General features: G+C 50.5%; 1 protein-coding gene across 2 annotated transcripts in view; it reads right to left on the bottom strand.

Annotated features, from left to right (window-relative positions):
- CACNA2D3 (calcium voltage-gated channel auxiliary subunit alpha2delta 3) overlaps positions 1 to 24499 on the bottom strand; it is an 857887-nt gene that overhangs the window by 188350 nt on the left and 645038 nt on the right. For both annotated transcript variants that reach the window (XM_032868337.1, XM_032868338.1), the window contains one exon: positions 5647 to 5730. In XM_032868337.1, coding sequence (XP_032724228.1) covers positions 5647 to 5730 — 84 coding nt within the window. The remainder of the gene's footprint in view (positions 1 to 5646; positions 5731 to 24499) is intronic.

The raw sequence follows: 24499 nt of genomic DNA, 5'->3' as shown, positions 1-24499 counted from the left end.
CATCACCATCATCGTCACTACCGCCCTCCCCCACTTCAAATGCCAGACCAGGATTCAAGCTCGAGTTTGCTTGACACAGATGCCCATGCTCTAAACCAACATTCTTCAAACTTCGACTATGAGGCACATGAGAAATGTATCTTCCTCTGTGATGCTCTCCGCTGTCTCCTCTTTTAATAGATTTCATTGCTCCTAAGTGCTGCTCATGGACCAGTCATGGACTTTGTGACCTGCCCCCAACTCCTGCATTAAAACTGCTGCTCTTCACCCGCTGTGGGTGGGCACAGACCAAAAAAGAGGCAGGTCACCAAAGAGAAATAACCCAGGGTGTCAAGACTCAAGTCTTACCCATGACACCCTTGTTCTGTGACCACTCCGTGGCTCCATTTCCTCCTTTTCATTCATTCCATCAAAAGTGTCCTGAGCGAGGATTCCCAGACCCCAGGGATCGTGTCAGGTGCTATGTAACTGTGTTGATCGGTCTTATAAAGCCCAGATAATATGGATAGATACCATCTTTTGAGCTTTTACAATGTCCCAGACACAGGTTTTAAAACCCTCAAAATAAGGCATCATTTTCCTTATTTTACAAGTGGAGAAACTGAGGCACAGAGTTAAGAAACCTGCCTGTAGTCACACAGGCTCTCTGCCCCTTAAGCCCATGCTGTTAGTTTTGCTTCCCAAAGGAGGAGAGAAAGCGTTTAGACAAATTTAAAGCATTAATATGACAATGGTATAGCATAAATACAAAAAGAATGTATTGTTATTTCTGGATTTTTTTTTTTTTTTTAATGAAAGAAAAGGTTTTAAATTTGACCAGGCAACAGTCTTAGGTTTTAACTTTCCTACAAGTTCTGGGTTTTGTGAACGGGGGCTGACAAGAAGGTGGTTTCTGACCGCCTGATCACGGGAGGAAAGGGGGATTTTGCGCCTTTTCAACAGACTGTGTGGTGAGATTACCACATCATGAGACCAGAACAATCTAGAAATGTCACTTTTCCACTGGAGGAAACTGAGGTTTGAGAAGGGGAGCAATTTGCCCCAAACACTACGGTCAGTCAGTGGCACCACTGCCCCAGGGGTCAGTTTATAAGACAAGATGGCGGAGGGAGCCAGAGCAGAGACCAGAACAGTGAAGGAGTCTTGAAGCTCGCAGTCCCCACCAGGCCAGGAAGGGCAAAGATCCATGGTGCTCTTCAGAACTAGCCAAATGGCCCTCGAATTTGCCACGACCCGGATTACAGCAGTGAGTACCTGGAGAAATGAAAATGGCCTGGCGGAGGAATATTCCCAAGCAAGTTTGGGTGTGCCCCAATGTTAGCATATTACGTAGTCAGTAAAAAAAAATCACATGTGCCAATGTTCAACTTAACAGCGCCAAAGGAGAGCAAAGTAAAACATCAACAATACGCCTTTATTTCTCCCTATCTGATGCAAGCGTGATAATGCAGCAGACACTAAAGCAGCTCTCGCCACAGTGGGGTTGATAAAAGAAAGATTTATTTAACCTCTTTGGTTAGAAATAGTTTTCTGGGGGATGGTGATCGGCTCCCCGGTCTCTCTGGGAACCACCCTCCTTCTCCTGGGTCCTGCGTTATCCAGATCGGACGCATTTCCGCAGAGCCCCCAGTGAGCCTGTCTGTCTCGCCCACACCCCAGAGCTGCAACAGCTTCGCGGACCACTCAGAGTACCCCCACATGACAAGCTGCTGGTCACGCTTCTGGTTCCATCACGAGCCTCCGGCTCTTCCTCCTGTGTTCGAGCTCGTTAAGGAAGCTCTTCCCCAGAGGTTCACTGGCCGCCTTGGGTTTTACGCATAAGTGTGTAATGATCTCTCGCTCTGCTGATGGTGGTTTGCTCTCCACATCAGAACATGAGCCTCACCTTTCCTGGGGCGCAGGTGGCATGCACTTCCAGGCCCCCAAGGCCAAGCCATGTGGGCCAAGCCAAGACATGAAAGGGGAAGGGAGACGCAGGAGATAAACAGGTCTGTCATTTCCAAGCAAGCGTTTAACCAGGATATGAAAACAGACTCGGGCACAGAGTATCCGTACAACAAAATCAAAATCCTCGCTCTCTCTCTCTCTCTCTCTGTGTGTCAGGGGCAGGGGGTGGGGGTGGGGCTGCACTTGGTCTGGCCACCCAGGGCTCAAGCATGAGCTGCAGAGACACTGGAGTGGGTGTGAAGAAGAACAGACTAATGGGGCAAGTTCCCATCAATTTACCCCAGGAGAAGAGGTTTATGGAGCTTTAGAAAGAAAAGACTCGAAGGAAATTTTCCACAGAATCATCGCGGGGAAGGCAAAATGTGAGTTGACTGGAGAGCTGCAGAAAAGGCTCACAGGGCAGCAGAAGGGCCAACTCTGGAGGGTGTTTACAGCGCCACCCCATGGCGAGCATTTGCTCAGCAGCTGGCTGCAAGGACTCCCCATTTCTGCTGCACCCCTCAGGGGAGGGTGCTGTGGGAATGCTGTGAGGGCACTGACACAGAGTCTTTAAGGACTCCTGGACCCAAGGGCATAACAAAGTTGGTCAAGAGCTTTGGAGCCAGGCGGCCTGGGCTGGAATCCACACGGCGTGCCCGTGGACCAATCCGTTCTCTGCCTCAGTTTCCTTACAGCTGTACACTCAGCAAGTTCCTCCACACATAGCACCGGGAACAGTGCTGGCATAGAGGAAGGACTCGCCATGTCAGTTATGAGGATCTACATTTGTTTTTTTTGTTTTTGCTTTTTTTTTTGCACAGAAATAATCATGTTCACGGTGGAAAGTTTTAGGAATGACTAAAAGGTAACAGAAGGAAGAAAGATGCCATCCTTAAGTCCTTCAACCATCTGTAGGAATTTATAACCAAAGGATAAACTCCATTTTAAAAGATTTTTTTTTTCTTTTTTTTTTTTTCCTTCCCAGAGGTGACCGACACTGGTGATTCAGGTCAGGCTTTGGGTGTCTCGGGTTCCCTTCCTGGCTTCTGGGTTTCCAAAGAGCCTCCTTACTCATTGTATTTTGATGTGATGCCTAAGTTGCCTGGAGCCTGGCCCAGATGTCCTGTTCATCCACCTCTAAACGGCTTCTAAGTTTTCTCCCTCTTTTTAAGATTCTAATTTTAGCCCGTCTATTTTGCACATGTTTTAATAGTATTTGTGACCTCACATCTTTTTTGGAAGGACACAGGGTCTCTGTTGTAAATACCATCATTACATTCGACAAGAGCCAGGCTGCCAAGAGAAGTAGGAAGCGCCTTCCAAGGAGTTCTCTGCAGCTGGGCAGGCTCTGCTTCACGGTCTTTCCCAGATCTTGACCCAAAGCCCGCCTTCTGTCACTTACATGCCAACCTCATTGGTGCACACATGGGCATGTGGGATGACATGTCAATGTTACAAAGCTTCTCTGTGTAGGTTCCAGTATTCTCCAGTCAAGGGAGTGCAAATCTCTAGGAGAGAAATGGCGACCTTCACCAAATGTGTTGGAGGTGAAGGAATTCACACTTGGAGTGTACCATGTTCCTCAAGGAAGTAAGACAAGAGACCCAAACCAGAGAGACCACGAGAGACCAGCTGGAGTGGAGTAAGGGCAGTGAACTTGCAGGAGATGTGGGAACTCTGCAGGTGGACACTGAAAACCCAGTGCTGGGAGTTGGATGGAGGTGAAGAACATGTAAGAGGCTGGGAATCCAATGTTTGCAGCTCCGATGAGAAAAGAGGTTAGAGCAAGGAAGCCACCATTAATAAAAGGAGATATTAGCTCCTTGAAAATTAACTGGCGTGCAGGCAATGGCTAGAGTGAGCCAAGACATAAATCTCTTCCAGTAACATGATGTGAGGGCTCCGAAGTGAGAACGAGCGTAAAGCCGTTTTCCTCCCCTATTGATCCAAATGGATGGGATGAAGGGAGGGGGAGGCATGTTGACGACAAGGTTCCAGCCTTCTGGGAAAGGAAACCAAAAGGTCCAGTGGAGTCAAAATAAAGCAACTGATAAAGTGAAGATGGAAGAGAAAGGAAAACAGTGGAATACACCCTTCAGACACTCACGAGACAGTTTAGCAGCTGCAAAACCATGGGGCATTCATTCATGAACAGGTTACCTGAGGATTAATGCTGAAGAGAATAGTACAGAGACCAGCCACGGTCACAGACACTCCCTATGTCCACACTGTGGTGGACAGGCATTTTCATCTTTCAGCATATTAACACATTTAAGAGTCACAACAGGTCTGATGTACATAGTATCATCATCATCCTCACTTTACTGGGAAAAGAAGGACCAAAACCAAAATTGGGGCACAGAAAGAATAACTGTGTGCTTGAGACCAACAGCCAGCAGATCGCCATCATGGGATGGGAACCCAGGCGGGCTAATGCCCCAGCAGTGCCCCTCCCAGCTGCGCCAGCCTGCTTCTTGGGAAGAGCAGGGGGAAAGGGGAGAGCATGGACATTGGGCATGGCACAACCGAAAGACCCTGATGACCATGTTTAAGGAACAAGATGTAGAACCCTCCCTGGTCATTGAGCTGACCCGACTTCAGGCCACCAGCAGGTGGGGAAAAGGGGGCAGGTGAGGGAGTTGTTTTTTATCAAACAGTAGTTATTTTTTCAGAACTTGAGTTCCAAGAGTCCTAGTACAGATGAAGGAAATCAGCTACACTTCTCAGATATGCTTCTTGCCTTTTACAGGCCAGGAAGAAACGCCAAGATTGACGCTAGCTGAGACGTCCAGGGAGCACAGGACACAAAGAGAAGAGAACGACAGCAAGAGAACCCAGCTGGGGAGTCCAAACGGTTCCCCTCAACAACTCTTTGGAAAGCAGGACAGACTGAGGGAAAGACCCACGGCTCTCTCTGTGGTCAAACTGAAGAAAGGACCCAGGACAAGTCAGGGAGGACGCGGGCAGAGAGCTGTGATCCTGGCATGGGCATACCACAGAGAAAGTCAAGAGCAAGGATCCAGGCAGGAACTCACGGGAAGTGACAATTTAATTAAGGACAGTCTGCCTACATTCACACAAAGTCAGCCATGTCGAACAAATCTGATTTATTGAGGAAATAACAAGGAGATGGATGGGGTTAAGTCATGGGCATAAGGAAGGCTTTTGATACAGTGCCGGAGGCTGAGTCTGGGTGGGAAAGGAGTGAGTGTGCCCTTGCAGTGTGGCCGGAAGGGGGACAGCTGGGACAGCCCAGGAAACAGACCGCCATCCATGCAGAGGGGTCCTGAGTGACTGGAAGCAAGGGTTGTGCACATGGCATCCTGGCAACTTCATCTGGCCCTGAATGGATGGTGGGCACAGCCTTCTGCTGCCCAGCCGGGCTCGGGCCAGGCTCCCCTGAGGTGGCAGGTCCCTTAAACTGCACTGAGGAAGAGTCTCGATGAACCCACAGCAGAAGGGACCAGAACCCGGCAGGGAATGGTGTCAACTAACTGCGCAAAGCAGGCAGGTGGCTGGCCGAGCTGTAACCGTCCCAGCCAGCAGGAGACTTATAAACTCCCAATGCCATGAGAAGAGCCCATTGTCTTCACATCCCTCTGGGGGCCAGGTGTCCTCTGGGGGGGGCCCCTCGGCCAGCTCCTCAGGTGGTCACCAGGTATAGAAGTGGGTCCCGTGGAGCGCTCCCGCCTCACCAGGCTTGGAAATCAAGTAACTTACCACATCATCCCGGTCTTCCCACTCCACCTCAGAGAGGTCAACGCTACTGTAGTTAGGTTTCCTTCGCTTTTTTCCTTCTTCGTACTGGCAGCAAGAGAAGATAAAGAAAAAGAAAAGAAAAAAAAATTTCCATGAATCATCAGCCAGGACAGCCTTTACCTACCCAAGCCCTATTTCTCGGATGGGGACTGAGTGGAGGGACACTGGAGAGAACCCAGTGGGGTAAAGTCCGACGGACTGTAAAAGCAGGAAAGCCCAGGCCAGTTGGTCTGAGCTGGGGGGATAATGAGCTGCTGTTCCTTGATGTGAATTTACCTACTGGACTCCTTGCCTCTGAATCCACCAGAAGCAAAGCGAAGATTTCCCCTGCCTGGATGGCACCTTTGTGGAATAGGGGAGCTCCTTCCCTGCCCCGAAGTTTTAAAAGCCATCCCTCTGTGACACAGGAAAGGGCTTTTCACCGTTTACCAAAAATGGAGTGCTATCCCTTTGTCCCCCTCCAGTCTCAAACCCATGCCATACCCTTTGGCAAGGAAACAAAAGCACTGGTCTCCACAGTTGGGCTCAACATCCTGGTGACATTTTGTAGACACACGGAGCCTACTACTTGCTATCACACAGGCCGCAGCAGGACTGAACTGAAGACCTCTGTGCCCAGAGTGGATGTGGGTGCTGGGAGTCATTGCCAGATTTAATGGCCATGAGGGCATTTCTCTGGAAAAGCTCATGAGTGTCTTAAGAACTGGGAGAGTGGTTTTTCTTTTTTCACCCGAAATCACTGGTGTTAGTCACCCCACAAGACTACCATTTTATCCGCTGGATGGGTGTATGTTTGGACGTTCCTGTGTCTCAGGGCCTTTAATGCTGGTGGTTGGGATGTTTATAATGTAGGAAAGTCTGCCCTCTACTGCGGGCTGAAGATAAGCAGCCCCTTTTAAGTTCATAAGCTACGGCCAATGGTATATTGGGGAAAAAATACCTATGTATGTAGTTTTTTTCTTTTTCGGTCCCTAAGTTGGTCATCTTTGGATTGAACTGGTAAGATTTGAGAGGGGACAGTGTCCCTGTGTTTTCCGACCCCCAAAGCACAGGTTACTATTTTGGACGCTGCTTGGCTACTGTAGACACAGGTGCTAAAGGCACATCGTTGTGAAGGAGAAGATCACTGCCAAGATGTTGAACCACACAGATCTGAATGGGCCCCCAGTAGGACCAAGGGGACAAAGGCCAGACAGGGTAGATCTTGGCCACTGTGGGGCCAAACGGGGTCTAGTGGTTTTCCCGCCCTCTTATTCTTCCTGTCAAGTGCATTTCAGGAGACCTGGGACGCCTCTGGAGTGTGCCCACTCCACAGCCCCCCTCCCCCCAGGAAGGCTGCACTGTCCCTGAAGGGCAGTGGGCTTGAGTCACCTGGGTCAGCCACCTGTCCACTCCCTTCTCTCAGGTTTTCCAACTCACAGATGTTCAAGGTCAGTTTTAGGACATCGGATCCATCGCAGACAAAGAGGAGGGGAAGTGGCTGCCTGAGAGGCCGTCGTAAATGACAGCAGATTTGCAGTTGGATCCCGTTATGGAAACTTTGTGTGTTCACGGAAGCTCCAGCCCTTGCGAGAGCCAGGCGGAGGCTGAGTGGAAGGAACAGAAGAAGGCGAGTGGAGCTGTGACCCATGTGTCACAGTGAGGAGGTGCGATGGGGAGGGGGCCACATGATGCTAAAAGATTTGCCACATCCCTTCAAGGAGGCAGAGTCAGACAGTCTCAGACCTCTGTTAACTGCCTAACGGCCTCCAAGCTCCATTTTGGTAAGAGCCTTACTGAGAGCTGCTAGTTGCCCCCAGAAGCCCACACACCCCAGCTTCCGGGCATTAAAGGCAGAGCTTTCGTGGGTGGTGCAGTGCTAGGTCTAAAATCGTTTTTGTTGTTGTTCGTTTTTTGGTTTTGTTTTGTTTTTTGGTGAGAAGTACTTCCTTTGGTTATTTCAAAATGCTCCTTTATTTATTTATTCAAATACATTTATCAGACACCTAGAAAGGACCCAGTACTATAAACAAAGCCAATGAAGCAGTCTGTCTTTCTTCTCCAAGGACCTGCTTGCAGGTTATCACCATTAATTTTGCCTTTTCAAGGTCAGTTTATTGCCCACCGCGCATACAGGAAAAGAGGCGGTCACAAGCTAAATAATGCGTAAAAGGACACTTTAGATAAGATCCCACAGCCAGCTTGGGGCAGGACATACCCCACCCATCACCAGCCCCTGACCAAATTTTCATGGCTGAACCTCACGTTATTTCAAACACTCCTAAAGAAATTTAAAAAGACTCCCGAGGTCCCAAGCACCCAATGTTCCCTTAGCCTCAGAAAATGTCCATTTGTCTTCGTGAGGGTGGTTTTGCCACTTACTGGGCCTGTGATCCTGAGCAGGGCGCCAAGTTCCTCCACGGTCCCCTTTTCTCAGTTGCAAAATAGGAAAAGCAATAGTACCTCCTGGGCAATGGTAGGTTGAGAGATTAACTAGATACTGCATGCAAATGGACAAAGCCATTCCTGGCACAGAATCAAGCCTTAATATATAGCTAGCATAACTCCTGAGAGCCATGAGCTTGCTGGCCAAGACACAGGCTCATTGTATACAGTTGGCTAACAGGTCATTTCCTTGAAATGAAGGTGACCCATTCAGTGATTCACAGAAGCCACATCTCTTATGCACCGACTTGTGGACTATAGCTCAGGTGGGACTCCAGACTGTCCCAGCAGGAAAAACTCATACCTATGCTACGAAGCCCCAAGTCTTCAGATGGTACTTGGCAATTCTGTAATCCACAGATCTTTAAGTGAACCCTTGACTTCTGACCACTCTTAGATCTCCTTCTTCCTTTCTTTTCCTATAACTACGCAAGGAATTCAGTACTTTGCACTTTCCTCCAGGAAACCTGGAGGTGAAGAGGCATTCACAGTGGGCTGGTCCACAAGCCAGTGAGTCTAAGTAATTTCATTTCACTGAAGAAAACAGGCAGGACTGGGGATACTTGTTCTAGAATGCCATTGTGGGAATGGCCCTCTACAATGTCTGCTTACCCGGGTTTGGGAGACCGGTCTAAAATGCTTCCCATTGGGGTCTTTATTAATGGGTGAGCTCCTTCAGAGTGCAAGCAGTAATGTAGCAGAGTGATTATTTTGAATGAGAGAAGGAAAAATCAGTGGCTGTTGCATAAAATAAGACAGGTTGAGGGTGATGAGTAAACTCCAGCATAAGGACCTGAGGTCCACCTTTATCTTCTCTCCTATTAAGAGAACGTATGGGAAGGCTAGAGATGAGACCTCCACAAGGAAGACACTTGAGCTGTTCATGGCCTCCAGCAGTGGAGGAGTGCACATCTGCTGGCACCATTAAGGTGGTAGGATGTGAACTTGAGCTCCTCATAACTATCTCTGCTTCTGCTTGGAGAGAGCTTTCCTGAGAATGAAGCCAGTGCAGAGCAAGCAGAGAAAAAACAGGAGAGAGTCCTGAAAACATGGTGTGTGTGCCTGGATCAAGCTGCACCTGAAAGCTTTATGCCCTTGGATGTTTTAGGTACCAAATATATGCTCTCCACATTACCCCTTTTCCTTCTTAAAGATTTTTTTTTTTTTTTTTTTTTTTTAAGCTGGCTTGGGTTTTAAGCATTGGGAACTTCGGAGTTCTGACTTGGATATATTTAATGTCTTTAACATTTCCCCTTGTAAATGAACCACTTTTAAAGTACATTTTAAGTGAAGTGTTCCTAACAGTCTTTTAGGAGCATGTAACCTGAAAAATATCTATCTCACTGTCACTGTAGATAGACTACTGTGTTTGAGTACGGCTGATCCCCTCTCTCTACTCTCCCCACGAGAGAAGAGATGTGAGGCCACAGAGTAAGAGTGACAGAAACAGAAGTAAACCTCAGGCCTCTGGGCCAGCTCTCCCCTGTCCCTCCGGATTTAGCCTCTGACACATCCTGGATCCACCAGCTCCACTCCCTCTCTCCCTGCGTGAGGATCTCGTTACTGGGGCTGAGGCATCGGATATGGCATTTGTTAGTGTATCTATAAACTGTAACTTCCTTTGAAAATGTGATTAACGAATTGCGAACGGTTTCCAAAGGTTTATAAACAGATACTTTGAGAGCCACGGGTAGGTTTGTAGTTTTTGGTGCCTGTTTTATGAAAAAAATATGTGGGGGAGAATTTAATAAGGAAAGATATTCTGTGCTATGAAATACTTTGAGGTGGGGTTTCAAATAAAGGCCAGATGTGGTGAACACACAAACCAGCCTGTGGCCTGGGAGGACAGGACAGGACGGGCACCCATCTGAGGGGCCAGCTGGAGCCATCGGGGGGCACGCCTTCCACGCCTGAACCCGCCAGGTGGTGTTTCCTGGATTCCGTGAGTGTGCTCGCTGGGGTTACCTACAGGCCGACTTCCAGAAGCACAACGGGATGGGCTAAAGTGATGGTCACGTTCATGTTTATTCGAAAAAACCAAAAACGCCTTTGCTTTTCCTGAGCGTTTTTTGGAAGGGCCAGAGAAAATCATCTACATACAGCCATACAGCCTCCGTGAGGCACATATTGTGTATGCTAATAATTGATAAATTGTACGTGCTGCTCCATGCTGCCAACAGGAAGGAAGGAGATGGGGCTGGGAGGCCCACAACTGGAGAGGAAGAAAACTTGCCCAGAGCTAATGCCATCTGGTGCAGGGGTGTGGCCAAGGGCGGGGAGACAGCCACTGTCTGGGCAGATGTTCTCTCCCAAGGTTGGCAAGGTTCTCAGCTGGTGAACACCTTTGCCACCTCCCCCAAGGCCTGAGTCTCCTCTCGTCCCAAGGGCTGAAGTAGTCCTTTCAGGATAAGGAAAAGGAGGCATATCTTCTCTCCTCTGCACACAAGACAGCATGGCCTAATGGCTCCTGGGCACCTCATTCCTTCCCTCCTGCCTCCATCCGGTCCCTTATTTGCTCCTATACTCACCTACATCCCCCGCCAATACACTTATCAGGCACTGAGCCAGGCCTAGGGTAGCCCCAGCGAAGCATGGAGAAGCTGTCTGAGCAGGGTCGTCTCCTGCACTCAAGGTGTAGGTCATGACCCACTGCTTGCCCATCAGGGCGGTTGGAAGAGCAGGTAGCAGCCTGGATCTCTGAATCACACACAGGCTGCATGTTCCGTGGCGGGCGTGCATTTCTCTAGGCCCCGTGCTGCTCATCTGCAGGGTGGGGTAATAGCATTCAGCTCACAGGGCTGGCGTGGGAAGCAAATGGGCACAAATGTAGCACATCACAGAGTATGTTCTGACAAACAGTCTTGAGAAACACCCACTAGGCCAACACCAGTAAACGTTAATGTCATTACTAATTCAGGGATGTGGCAGCTCCTGCCTCCACCCAGTGCCGAAGCTCATGGGATACAATGTTTCTTTACAGTGTGGCTGTTTAATCATATTTCTAGCCTTTGAAAGTGGCAGTTCAACCTGGTGTTGCAGTCCAATCTCAAGGTCAAAGGGAAGGGTCGCAAACAGGACGTGGCTCCAAGGCCATGTGGCCAGGTGGGCCTGAGACAGGGCTATAGCTTCGTCCCCTAGAATTTGCAAGTCAAGTTCTCTGGCTGTCATGCAAGGTCCAGCCTCAGAGGGGGTGGCCCCAGTCAGTGGAGATTCAGTAGAAGCGGAGTATCGGACACTGCTCTCCCGGCGATAGTCCACATTTAGTTTAAGCTTTTGCTGTTTTTTAAGTACCCCCCACCCCGATCCCCGATTTTCCATGTAAAAACTGCTCACTGCCGAACATTTGGAAAATACTAAAAAGTGCAAGAATGGAAAACAAAATATTGCCCTTGCTATCACAAAACAGGCAACAAGGGCATCGCCACCCACTCTTTGGCTAGCTGGCCCAAAGGTAAGTCCTTGGAAGAAGTTACTGCTTCCAGTTCTCTAAGTTCATTGTTCCTCCCACAAGGAATTTATAAAATGTAGCAACCAATCTGTTCTGCTTTCCAAGTAACTGCCTTTAGCAAAAAAAAAAAAAAAAGAGAGAGAGAGAGTTTTCTGCCGGCCAGCTTCTCCCTCCCCTCCTATCATTGCTCAGGAAGAGTGAATGTTCTCTTTTCAGGCTTGGTGCTAAACGCAGCATGTACCTCCTTGGAGGGCCGATCACCCCACAGACGGCAAATGCGGAGTCCAGGGATGCAGACCATGTGGCGGTGGCACAGCTGATCAACCTTAGGACAGAGTGATTCAACCGCACCTCTGCCCGGTAGCTCAGCCTTGGGTCCTCACCACCGTCCGCACTGCCTCCCTGGAGGGGGTCTCAGCTCCGACGGCGACCACCCACAGCGCCGCACAGAGCAGGCATGTTAAGCGGGTGCAGAACCATGGTGGAAACCCACGCAAGAGTCAGTTTCAAACTGAGAACAAGTAAGGACGCACTGAAGGCACACACAGAGCTGGCATCGGGCCACATATACAGGACACGCAACGCCAGGCCCATTAGCCAGTATCTGACTCAGAGTCTCAGACAAGCCTGGTAGCGTCCGACGGCACCGTGGTAGCTGGGATTTCCATCAGAATGGTGCTGGCCCTCTAGTGGTGTGCCGCCATAGGGCTCAGACCTTGCTAGGTAAGCTAGATGACAGGATGGCAGGGACAAGCACGGCGGTGTCCCGATGAGTCTGTATACGGAGATGAAATCCTTTGCGCGCATAGGAAGATGAGCAGCCCAGGTAGGCAGGAGGGAAGCCCGGCGGGTGTGTCCCAAAGCAGCCGGAAGGTGGGAGAGACACAACTGGGCATGTCCAGACAACAAGGCTTTTCCTTTTTCCACCAGGTACCATGCTCTCACTAATTAATGTTTTTAAGTGTCTCAAAGATGAAAAGTTCCCCATGCTCTCTTAGTGTGATTACAAAATCCTTTTGATAGTTGTAAAACTCAAACAGCTTTGGTATTTTTTTAAAAAACAACAATTAACAGGCTGCTTTGAAAACCCAAATGACCTTTATCTTCATCGGTGTCCTCCAAGTCGCCGTGAGTCACCCACATGGTGTGTGGGGAGGAAGCGGCCCAGCTCTGCCAGTGGTTTTGACCTTCAGCGTGGCTTCTCCATGGCGGCTGGGCTGAAATTCCCACTCCTAGGAAGCCGGTCTGTCTTGTCATAGCCGGCGAGTCATAAAAATGAAAATAGGGCTGAGCGGCGGGGGCGGGAGGAGCATTTGTGCCAGCAACGGGCCTGGGAAGCAGGGACACTGACCGGGAGAAGAGAGTTCAGGACCTGAGTCAGGGGAAGGGCCCCCCTGGGGGGGCGTGGGGGGAGAGAGCAGCCTGTAGCAGGGAAGGCAGAACCCGAATGCCACTTGCAAAGGAAAGACTCCTGTGGGTGCGTGGAAGGCGGCCTCTCTGATAGGTTAGGACACTGGACAAAACCCACCCTATGGCTTTCTGGGCAAAGCTTAGATGCAGGTCAGCCTTCAAAATGAATTTCAGGGGCGCCTGTCTGGCTCAACTGCTTCAGTGTCTGACTCGATTTCAGTTCAGGTCATGATCTCAGGGTCGTGAGATGGAGCCCTGAGTCAGGCTTGTGCTGGGCATAGAGTCGGCCTGGGATTCATTCCCTCTCTCTCCCTTTGCCCACCCCGCAAGCCCCCACCGCTTGCTCACCCTCCACTGCTCTAAAAAAAGAAAAGAAAAGAATGAATTTCAAAGGTCCAAACATAGTTGCACCAGGATCTTAAGCACCCAGTGCCATATCCCAAAGCTGATTTCATACAAAGGTTGGAGATACCTGAGTCATTAGGAAACAACATCTAGGATAACAAGAGGACCTCTATAAGTTGAAAGTATGTGACATTTGCCAAGGCAAGTTTTCTGCGCATTTACAGAACTTTAGTTGGCATTATTCCCTCGAGCAAGAGACCCTTGGGAATTGAAATGTGTCAGTCTACTTTGAACATGCACTATAATTGGGCACCACAAGGAGACTCCAATTTTGGAACTGCCAAGACAATGAATTTTCTTATTCTTTCAGCTGAGATCAGAAAAGCGCATCAACCGACAGTGCGATGAAACACGTTTCCTGTCCAGGGGTGCTGTAGCTGAGCGTCCACACAGACCGAGCTCTCTTCTGGGTGTTTCCTCCTGTGGCCAGCACCTCTCCACGCCTTCCTCACCTGCCACCCCCTGCTCCCAGTGCCTCTCCTGGCTCAGCTCCTGGGAGAAGTCTCCAGTCTTGCTGGTTCCCCTCGGAGGGATGGTGCTTAGAACGGAGAGACCTCTCTCCATGTTCAGGTTTCTGTGCTAACTGGCATGACCGCAGGAAGTGCGCAATAAATTTGCAAGTGAAGGAAAGAGAGAGAGGAAGGAAAGAGGGAAAGGAATCCCTCTTTCCAAGCCAGCTACCACTACCCCGGACTCTGGTTTATGCCTGTGATGGGATCAACCTATATCAGAAAGCTGAGCCTTCCTCAAACCTATATCAATGTGTGTGTGTGTGTGTGTGTGTGTGTGTGTGTGTGTGTGTCTGCATGTGTGTGCACGTGTGTGCGCACACACGTGCATGTGATTTTATCTAGCAGAATGCTTGGCATGATGTCTTCATTTTGTTTCTCTTTTTCTGCTTAAAGTTTTCAAGATATTTGTGAAGGAAGAGAAGACATAAAGGGATCAATCCTCCTCTGTGCCCACATCTTCCAAGGATGTTTCTCTGATCCTTTGCTAGAGTCTATCTCCCTTCTCCCCTGGGGTGGCCCTTGCTCTGCACCTTCCCAAGGACACACAGTATTGTATTATCAATATGCCTACGACCATCTTTCCCACCCACCTGCTCTCTGCCCTGGCCACATCTTGACCACCAAACTGAGTAGGCTCTCATCTGTCACTGCTCTGTCCAGCCCACTAGACTGGTGACCCAGCAAAATATTTAGGTTTGATTCTTTTTTTTTTTTTTTTTTGCAGGTGATTCTGAAATACACTGATCTATCTTAAAAAAAAAAAAAAATTCTGGATGCATGCTGGTCTGAATAAGCCCAAGAGACTTCTGATGTCGCCCATGACTCATAGGAAAACCAAAAGTCCCCTGCAAGGCTGACTCAGTCCTCTGGGTCTTATATTTGTCTGTGATCATGAAGATGTTGGTCAGAGGCTGGAGAGGCAAATAGTCAGAGAAAGAGGCCAGTGGGCCAGGCAAGGCAACCAGGGCTCATCAAACCACCATGTCCACTGCTTTTATCTTCAATGTGTATGTTGAAATTGAGTCACATCTCTCCATCCTTCTCGCCACCAACTTAGTTTCAGCCACCACAATACCCTCCCTCCCCCCGATGAGGGTGAGCATCTCCTAAGCCCCCCTGCATGGACTGTGCCCCTGCCATCCACTGTTCAGGGTCCAGCCAAGGGGGTTCTTCTGCAACCAAAACCACCACTTGGCCTGGAATCCTCACAGCTCCTCTCCCCATGCCCCCTAGGATGATGTCCAATGCTCCAGAATGCCACAGTCCCCATCAGTCTGCCTCTGCCTATGGCTCAGACCTCCCTCTCACCACTTCCCAACTCCCTCTGTACTGCTCTCCAGTTAGATCCAGCCAGCTGCTAACAATGTTATCACCATCCTTGCCTTCAGGCCCCTGCATCCCTCCCCCACTCCAACTGTTCCCAGCACTCTTCACCTCAGCTCAAAGTCCAGTGTCTCCCGGGACCAGAGGAGGCAGCAGCTCCTCTGGGACGTCTGCTGCCCAGTGTGGAGTTGGTTCAGGTCCTTCCTGTGCTCTCCTAAGCCTCCTGCGGTCTCTCCGTCTCCACACCCATCACAGCATACTGCAAGTTTGTTGCTTACTTGCCTATGTCCCCCACTAGGTCCCAAGATCTTCCGGAAAGAGGCTGCTTCTCCTTTGGCATCGAACCTGCCAGTGCCAGGAGAGTACCTGGCAGAAGGTTCACCACGAATAGTTGAATAGTCGAATGAGTACACAGAGTAAGTGAACACATTGGGACCTATATTCATTTCATGAGCACGTGTATAACACATATTATGTGCCTGGCCAGTTCCAGACCTCATGGGAACATGAGCTCATTTTATCCTCAGAACAATCCCCTCCAGAGGCCCTATTTTTGCATTCATTTTTCAGCCCAGGAAACTGAGGTCAGGGAGGTTGAGTGACTTGTCCAAGGTCACACAGCTGACCGGGAAGGCTGTAGCGGAGACCGACCCTAGCCTCAGAGACTGCTCTGGCTCATGGACTGACATATCCTGGTGGCCCTGAGGCTGCCCCCAGTGGACAGGTGCTTGCCTGTGATGTGTCCTGCGAGGGCACAGGAAGGGATGACCATGAGGTGACCTGGGATCACAGTCAGCCACCTCCCTGCCATCCCACACTGAGCAGAGCTGAACCTCGATGGTTAACTCTCAAAGGTCTCTTTCCACTAAATGTACAGGAAGGTACTGTTTATATTTGTATCTGAGCCTGGATGAAGCAGGCTCCGTTTCCTGACACGGGCGTTCCAGTCATAGGACCCCCAATCCTGCTGCAATGGTAGGAGTCCGGGAATTCCCTTCACCTGTCCCAGTTCCCACCAGACCCTCTTCCCGGAATGTAGCTAGAAACTGAGACACCCCAGGAGAGGATTTCTGGGAGAAGCAAGCAGGCATTTGGGTCCTTGGGCTTTTGATTCAATTTGGAGTGTGTGTGTGTGTGTGTGTGTGTGGTGTGGTGTGGTGTGGTGTGGTGTGTCTTCCTTCTAGAGGATGCTCTAGACTTGTCTCTGGCAAAGTGCAACCGCAGGGCTACCTAGGGTGAACGGTGTGCCTTTGTCAGACTTTGGTTTTGTAGTCATTGGGTCCAATAGGGAGCAGCCACTGCGGCTATGATAAGTATCCCCCTGACTTGCTCCTCAGGGGGGGTCTCTGTCCTTCCAGAGAGAGACACACCCAAAATGTAAATGTAAATGGGATCCCGGAGCCTCCGGGGTAGAGGCCGGCAGGTCAGCCAGTCATTTGGGATTTCTGACCCTGGCCCGCTGCGTGAGCACTCCTCCCTGAGAAATCCCCAGCCACAGCCCAGAGAAATGCCAGCTGCTGGGTGGCCTTCTACCAGGCCATCACCTCTAGGAGAGGCTCAGTGGCACAAGAACAGGGGAAGACGCCATCCCAAGGAGAAAGGGGCAGGGAGGCCGAGGAGGACTTGCAGCCAAAGCCCCGTCTGGCTGAGCCAAACTACTTTCTTGTCTCCATATTCTGAGCATATCAGGGCTCCCCTCTGCCCTGCAAACACCCCCAGAGAATGCAGAAGTGGCACCTGGGGAGCCCGTTCAGAAATACACGTGTCCACCGCTTGGTTTTAAAAGTCGACCGAGGATCGGAGAGGTTCAGGCACCTTCTCGGCAAAGTGCAGTGGTCAGCCTGGCAGCGCGGTGGGCATTATTAAATTACGGTGCCCAAGAGCCCATGGTGTCAACCTTTCTACTTGCATTCTTTGGGTCTTATCATTTAGGATTACGTAAAAATGACAGCTGCTTATAATTATTTGGAGGTTGGATTGCGATAATTAAAACCATCTGCCTTTATCTTACTGCTACCAAACTTAACCCCGAGAGGTTGGGTCTACTGAACTTCAAAGAGGGAAGCAAGAAATAAAAGAAAAACTCCGCACATTACTAACAAATTTCTTGTGATTCATTTAAATGTATAACCAGTTATTCCAACAGCCTTCAAACCTTTAATTATCTTTTAAATATATATAATTTGGGACTGCTAATTAGATAGCAATTTAATGCCCTCATGGGGATTCAGATGCACTATCTTTCTAAAATGTAAACTCCGGGAGGAATAATCATTGGCATTCAAATGATTGAATTCTTCAGTTATTCAAATGAGTGGGGTATTTTCACTGTTGGAATCATCTGAATAGTCTGCTGTCAGCCCCAGCTGTAGGGTTTACAGGGCTCCTCAAGCAAGCAGGGGTAAGGCCCGGCTTTCTCCCTGTCCAAGACCAGCCCCTGGAGAGAAACCAGCCGGGCTCCTGGGGAAAGCCTAGCAACACTCGCACAGCTCAGTTAAGTCTCCTCTGAGACACAGATGGTTCTGTTTTCCTATTTTAAGGAGGAGCAAACTTTCCTGGAATTTACAGTTATGAAAGCTTTAAGGCTTGCTTTGCAGGCCTTCTCCATGCTGGTCTGCCCGCTATTGTCGGGCAGTTAACATTTTAATTAAGAACTCCCTCCCTGCGACAGGCTGCTGCAGATGGAGGAGGTGAGGGCTTCCACTTCCTGTGTATTCCTACCCCCGTGGAGATGGTCCTTTAAATCATATAAAGATGTGCATCACATGTAGAAAAGCAATTGATCAATGGATGACACTGGGCAATGATGGAAGCCAGCTCTCCCATCTCAGACCCTCCATAGGGCCAGGGTTTGCATTCCTGAGCTGGGGCTAGTAGCAAGCAGCTGAGGCTCATTTCCCCCAGGAGGGGAAGGAGGTGCAGACAAATCTATAGGAATTTTTAAGAGATCATTATTCAACACATTGCATGTAATTACATTTTGATGAGCTTTTTATTGCTAATTCATCATCCAAGATGGGGCACTCTAGATATGAAATTAATCTAGTAAAACAAAGGTCAGAGTGCGTCCAGTGTAAAGAAAGGCTTTGTCCTCATCAAATCTTTTCGCCAAACAATAAAACAGCAGAGGATGTTATCTCTAAACCAGATTTCCTTAAAACGCCTGCCCTTGATTATTAACGGCACAAAGCCCGTGCTCCCTGGTACTTCTGAGCGCAAATGCGGATTCTCCAAGCAGGCTGGTGTGATGTGAGTTCACGCACAGGGGTCTGAAAGGAACAGAAAATGTGGCGGATGGCATCACGTTAATGCCAAGGGTGGAGTGGGGGCACACAAAAGTGCATCTGATGCTCTAGGCTACGGCAAATCAGTTTTTGCAGAGAAACACAGGTCCGCTGGGGTTCCGAATTGAGTTTTCCCTCTGAAGCAGCCCCAGAGACCAGCATTCAAGAGCAAGGTATTCACTTGGGAGGGGTTCCACGGAAATGCCTGTGGGGACATGGTCAAGTGACTCAGACACCAAGAGAGACAGGCAGCCAACACTAGGGGCATCGTCAAGCCCCCTAGCGCTGTGGGCAGCTGGATTGCAGTCCCACCGCAGGGCTCCAGGAGGCGCTGCCAAAGAGGCACCTGGAGATACCGGGCTTGGGAGGTGGGAGTGCGCGCCAGTCTTCTAATTCCCTGGCACCTCTGGCCTGCTGTGTGCCTCAGAGGAGCGCACTCCAGAAGCCAGGGGAAGTCTTCAGCGGGGTGCTGGCAGCTGCAAGGCCAGACTGGTGTGTGTGGAAAATGGCAGGGACCGAAGGGACAAGGGCAGAGTGTCACATGCTTCCCTAAGCTTCTCCCCAAGTAGGACCCTATCAAAAGAAACTCCAGTCACCTCCCCTGGTGTTTCAGAAGTCTGTCCTAGATGTACCAACAGGTTCCAGACACGCGACATCTTGAACATCCCAAGCCTCAGTGTCTTTGTTTACACTGTTCCTTCAGCCCCAGTGAGTCTCTGAACAGCTTTGCACGGTGATTTTTTTTTCCCCTCCCTCAAGGCTGAGCTAAACATGCCATTCCCAGGAAGGGCTCTCCCTGACCATCCAGCTAAAGGAGGGGCCTCTCCCTACTTTTTTGTTTTCTCAGATCCTTGTTTCTTTTGGAGAGTTGATCCAAAATGTGTAGTGCTTTTTTATTTGTTTGTTTACTTAGGAGCTTTAAAAAAATCTGCAGGAGATTGTAAACAGGAAATGAAGGGGAATTATGTCTGTCTTGTCTTAGGGCCAGATCTCCAGCATCTGATAGAGCACGTGAGATGTGCCGAATGAATACATATGCCAGGTGAAGGAGGGATGGTGGGTGGGAGGGAGGGAGGGGAGGAGGGAAGGGAGGGAGGGAGGGAGGGCAGGCTCACCGCATCAGCAGTGGGAGAAGGAGCTGGCTATGCATCTGGCGTCTGCATAGGACTTTGAGTTTGAGTTTGGCCTCTGCACTACATTATAGAAATATCTTGACGCATCTGCCCCTGACGGCAGGGCAATCCTCCTGAATGCGGATCGGATTGTGTTCTGCTCCCCCGTGTATATCCATGGCCTGGTGGGGTACCCAGCGGAAGAGAGAGAGCGGTGAGTCGGTGGGGACTTTGCTGCTCCCAGCTGTGCTGGCCTGGATTGCAGACGGTGACCTCAAGCTTCTAGGCTGCACACCAGCTCCCCGAGGCCTCCTCCAGCCACCCCTTCCACAGCAAGACACCAAGTCCTTTTACAAAGTCTACTTCTTATCGGTATTTCCACCCTGGTGCTTAAGAATATAGCCTGTCATCAGTTTCCTAGACGTGAGTCTTGTCTCCCCACCGACTCACCGCTCTCTCTCTTCCGCTGGGTACCCCACCAGGCCATGGATATACACGGGGGAGCAGAACACAATCCGATCCGCATTCAGGTGGATTGCCCTGCCGTCAGGGGCAGATGCGTCAAGATATTTCTATAATGTAGTGCAGAGGCCAAACTCAAAGTCCTATGCAAGAAGCCTGGTTGGATGGGGAGAAGCCTCTCTGGGGAGGGAGGTGGGTGGCGGGTGGAAGGGGTGCAGACAGGTCCCTGAGAGCTGGGGTCAGAACCACACCCAGCAGAGGCTCCCAGACTTGGGGATTTCAGGGCTGTACGGGCTAGGCTGCTGTCGTTGTAAGCAACAGGTCTCAGTTTCTTAATCCCTCGAGCAAAAGGGGAATTTACTGGAAGGGTATATGGAAGCTCTCTGCTCCCACTGCTCCTAGAAATAACTACCTACATGAATAATCAAGGCACTAATGGGGCGTCTCTTGCTCTTCTTTCCCTTCCTTCCTCCCTCCTCCTTCCCATTGCTTTCCTTCCATCCTTCCATCCTTCCTTCTTGCTTTCTTTGTTGGCAGAGTCAGAGCTTAAGAAAAGCAAACCTTCGGTCTACTCTTACCTTTGTATCAGTCAGGCCCCCAGCAGGAAGCACATGGCATAGTCACGCTGGCTAATTAAGGAAGGTTTAATAAAGAGGCTATTGTAACGGGCAGTGTGGGCAGGCTGAGGGAGACGAGAAGAAACGGTGCACTCTGCTCCCCAGGAGCAGTGGGGCCCTTCCAGCACTCTGCCTGAAGGGACAGAGCCCCCAGAGAGAGAGAGCTACAGAGAAGGCCAGGCTGATGTGGCTTTAGACTGGGTGCAGCCAGTTCCGGGGGCACAGGGCTGAAAGTGTACCCACCCCACCGGCCTTTCTCTCCCTCTTGCAGGGGGAGGGGCCACTCGCCAAACCCCACCCAGTGCCCAGTGTAGAGGATCCGCTGCTGAGTGCCCTCTGGACCAGTGTGCCGGGGCAGAGAGCAGAGCAGAAGGGGAAAGGTGTCTGCAGGAGCTAAGGGAGGCTCTCCAGCCCAAACTGCACACTGCCAAAGAACCTTATAACACTGCTTCCTAATTAAGGACCTCCTTTCAATGGAATGGATTTAACTTTCTGAAAAATGACCAGATGTCATTGTCTATCATCATCCTTTTTTTTCCCTTTCCCCAGAAAATGGGCCCAAATTTGCTTTCTGGCCGATAGTTCTTGGCCAAGGCATTAGCTACTCTCTCTAGGGTGGGCACCACCCCGCAGGACACTTAAGAAGACAAAACACGCACAGATGCTCTCCTGGAGTCTGAGAGTGGACCTGCTAGGTAACCCCATGTCCTTGCTGCCAGTGCCCCCACCTGCTCAACTCCGTCTACGCCCTGAGTGCCCAAGCACTCGCCCAGCACAGAACCTGGGGACCCAGCGGCTATTTCCGGGACACAGGGTAGCTTCTGTCCACCAGATCCTGGCACACCACGACCTTGCCTCCTCCCGGGGCTCTCAAGGTGAAAACGCTCCCTGCTCAGGGCTGCTCCTGGCACCCAAGTGTCCAGACCAGGGCCACGCAAACAGTGCCTTCAGCAATTTCCTCCAGAGGAAGGCATGCAGGGCTCTGTCTTCTCCTTTGCCAAATGATGTATTTAAAAAAGAACGGGCTTGCTACACAGGGGTCCCACAGCCTTGTTTATTTTTTCTCAGAGAACACACTCCTCTGAGCAGATACACTTACTGGGCATCTCTTAATTCTTTCTCTGAAACGAAACGGAATGGATTCAGACCAGACCCGAGCTTGTGTCCCCTGGGTTTTGTTCTGAGAAGGTGCCGGGGCAGGGACACCATCTGCGCGGGGACACGGCACACGGCAGTGCCCGGGCGCCACCTACTGGGGAGTCTTCTTCAGTTCCTCAGCAGCCTGAGAGGAGGGCGAGAGGGAATTCTACCTAGCCCGTGAGAGAAAGGTTTGGAAGGGACGTGAAACCAACAGGCTCCTGCATGGGTCTGAGACCAGAGCAAGAAGTCGTGTGTCTGGGGTGCCCGGGTGGCTCCGCGGGTTAAAGCCTCTGCCTTCGGCTCAGGTCATAATCCCAGGGTCCTGGGATCGGGCCCCGCATCAGGCTCTCTGCTCTGCGGGGAGCCTGCTTCCTCTTCTCCCTCTGCCTGCTTCTCTGCCTACTTGTGATCTCTGTCAAATAAATAAATAAAATCTTAAAAAAAAAATAAAGAAGTCGTGTGTCTGGTCAGGGCTGAGGATAGCCATCCTGAGGAGAGCGTGGGGACTCTCCTGAGCAGGGGGGAAAATATCCTCTAGGGGATGGGTGGATGCAGTTGGTGTGCATGCCACCTCCTCTGGGAAGCCCTCCTGCATTTGAAGGCACCTTTCCTCAAGAAAAACATTTAACTTAGCATTTAACTGCCACTGTGAGCCCGTAGCTCCTCTTGGCCTTTCTCTAGCTGTCAGGAAACTCTTGCTTTGTGCAGTGAGCTTCTGTGGGGAGAGACACCCTTTTCCCTACTTCTACGTCCCGATGAGCTAGCACAGTGCTGGACTCTAGGAGCATCTGATGAACCGTTGCAGGCCAGCGGGAGGGCAGAGAGAGAGGCAGAATGAGGAGGGACTGGCCAATCACGTGTAATTCAGTTTCTGTGCCTGATAGGGCAAGCACTCAATACACGTTTGATGAGTGAATGTGTGGCACCTGCACTTCTCATTTATTGTGGGAAATTGGTACCCAGACATTTAGTCATCAACATCATTCAAACATCATCAAATTCATTCAACAAATATCTACTGACTCTCTTCTGTGCAGTAGCAAAACCCCAGGAACCCACAAGCGACAGGAGGGGAAAATTTGAACACATCAACAATTCCCAGGGGTGATTAGTTATCCAAGGAAACGAGAGCAAGGGATATGATGGGGGGTAAGGAGGGAAGGGAGTGGCTCACAGCCAGGAGTTTGGGTTTCACACTAAATGGCAGTCAGGGGCCCTGCCATCTGATTGTCAGATTGCCATCTGACCTGCAGAGTGAATAATGCCAGGGCGGGGTGAGGGGGTGGGGCAAAGCCAGGTCTCCAGAGAGGAGCGGAAAGGGGACTGCAGCCATTTGGGAGAGACAGGAGAAGGGTCCCCCTGGCCAGGGTGTAGAGACAGGAGAGGTGGGAGGGCTCTGGGCACATTCTGCAGCCAGATCCAATCGGACGTGGCAGCGGGGGGATGGGGATGGGCATGGGGAGGCCCCGCCCACACCTGTTGACCAAGAAAGAACCCTTCCCGTTTGCCCTGAGTAAGTGTGGATGAGGGGAAGAAATGAAGGGCAATGAACCGAGGTGTCTCCAGTGCAGGGATGACCAAAACAATAAAACCATGAGATGTATGGGAGGGGAGCCAGCCCCTGCATAACCCAAAGATCTACCCTGATGTGATGAAGATCACATCTCAGCCCCACATCAACAGTTCTGGCAACGATACAAAGGCTCTTCCCATGATCCACTGCTTGAGCTAAATCAGTCGGATCTGGACAAGGGTTCTACCAGTGCCCCCAACTTCTAAGTTCCTATTGAAACAGTGTTTGATATGTACAGTCTCCTTCGCATTTAACATACATTTACATGTGCCGATGGGAATGTCCACTTAATTCCACAGGAGAGGAATCCAGCATAAGAATGTATTTATCAGCACGTCCACGTGTTAACTCACATGTTGTATGATCTTCTGCGACAGCCCACCTAGAACACATGGGCAAGAGCAGAAGGACAAAGACAAATGACCCTCCCAGAGGTCCACAAGAACAAAGTGGCAGAATGAGTGCGACAGTCAAGGAGTGCCCCGCAGGCAAGGCTGGTGAGGTCAGACAGAACGCAGGCTGTGGACAGCCAGCCAGTGGCTGGCATGGCAACGCTGCATCCCAGAGGGCATGGAAAGAGTCTGTAATCGGTGGGAAGACGGCACACGTATCTGCACCACTGGGTCTCCTGCAAGAGTGGACGTGAGTTTGGTAGAACAACAGACATGGCTGGGGTGTCTGAGCATTCTGATTTTAGAAAACCCGACAGCTCGGGCTCCCCCCAGGTGGCTAAGGCTTCCCACCTGCTGGCTGGGGCTGTGCAGTTTGGTGGAGGAAGGCTGCATGGCTTAGGAGTGAACTCACAAGGCTGAAACCGCCAGAGCCGCATGACCAAAGCCAGGAGCCCATCTGCTCTGACCATTGACCTTATGTTCCTGAATTCCGAACAACTCCCAGCTTCCACCCCACAGCCTGTGATGGTGGGACTGAGGCCACAAGGGAAGGACTAACTAACCACCCACCATTTGCACAGACTACCAGGATGGAATAGCAACAGGAGCTGCTGCTGGTGGTGGAGTTGGTTCCAGCCAAAGGGTCCAAAATGTCTGGTCACACTCTTGACCTGCGCTGTCCCATCTGCTAGCATCAAGCCACACCTGGAAC

Source organism: Lontra canadensis, unplaced genomic scaffold, assembly GCF_010015895.1.
Source record: "Lontra canadensis isolate GAN:19392208 unplaced genomic scaffold, GSC_riverotter_1.0 scaffold35, whole genome shotgun sequence".
In the NCBI taxonomy this organism is placed as follows: Eukaryota; Metazoa; Chordata; class Mammalia; order Carnivora; family Mustelidae; genus Lontra; species Lontra canadensis.
This window is presented reverse-complemented; position numbering and strand designations above follow the sequence as displayed.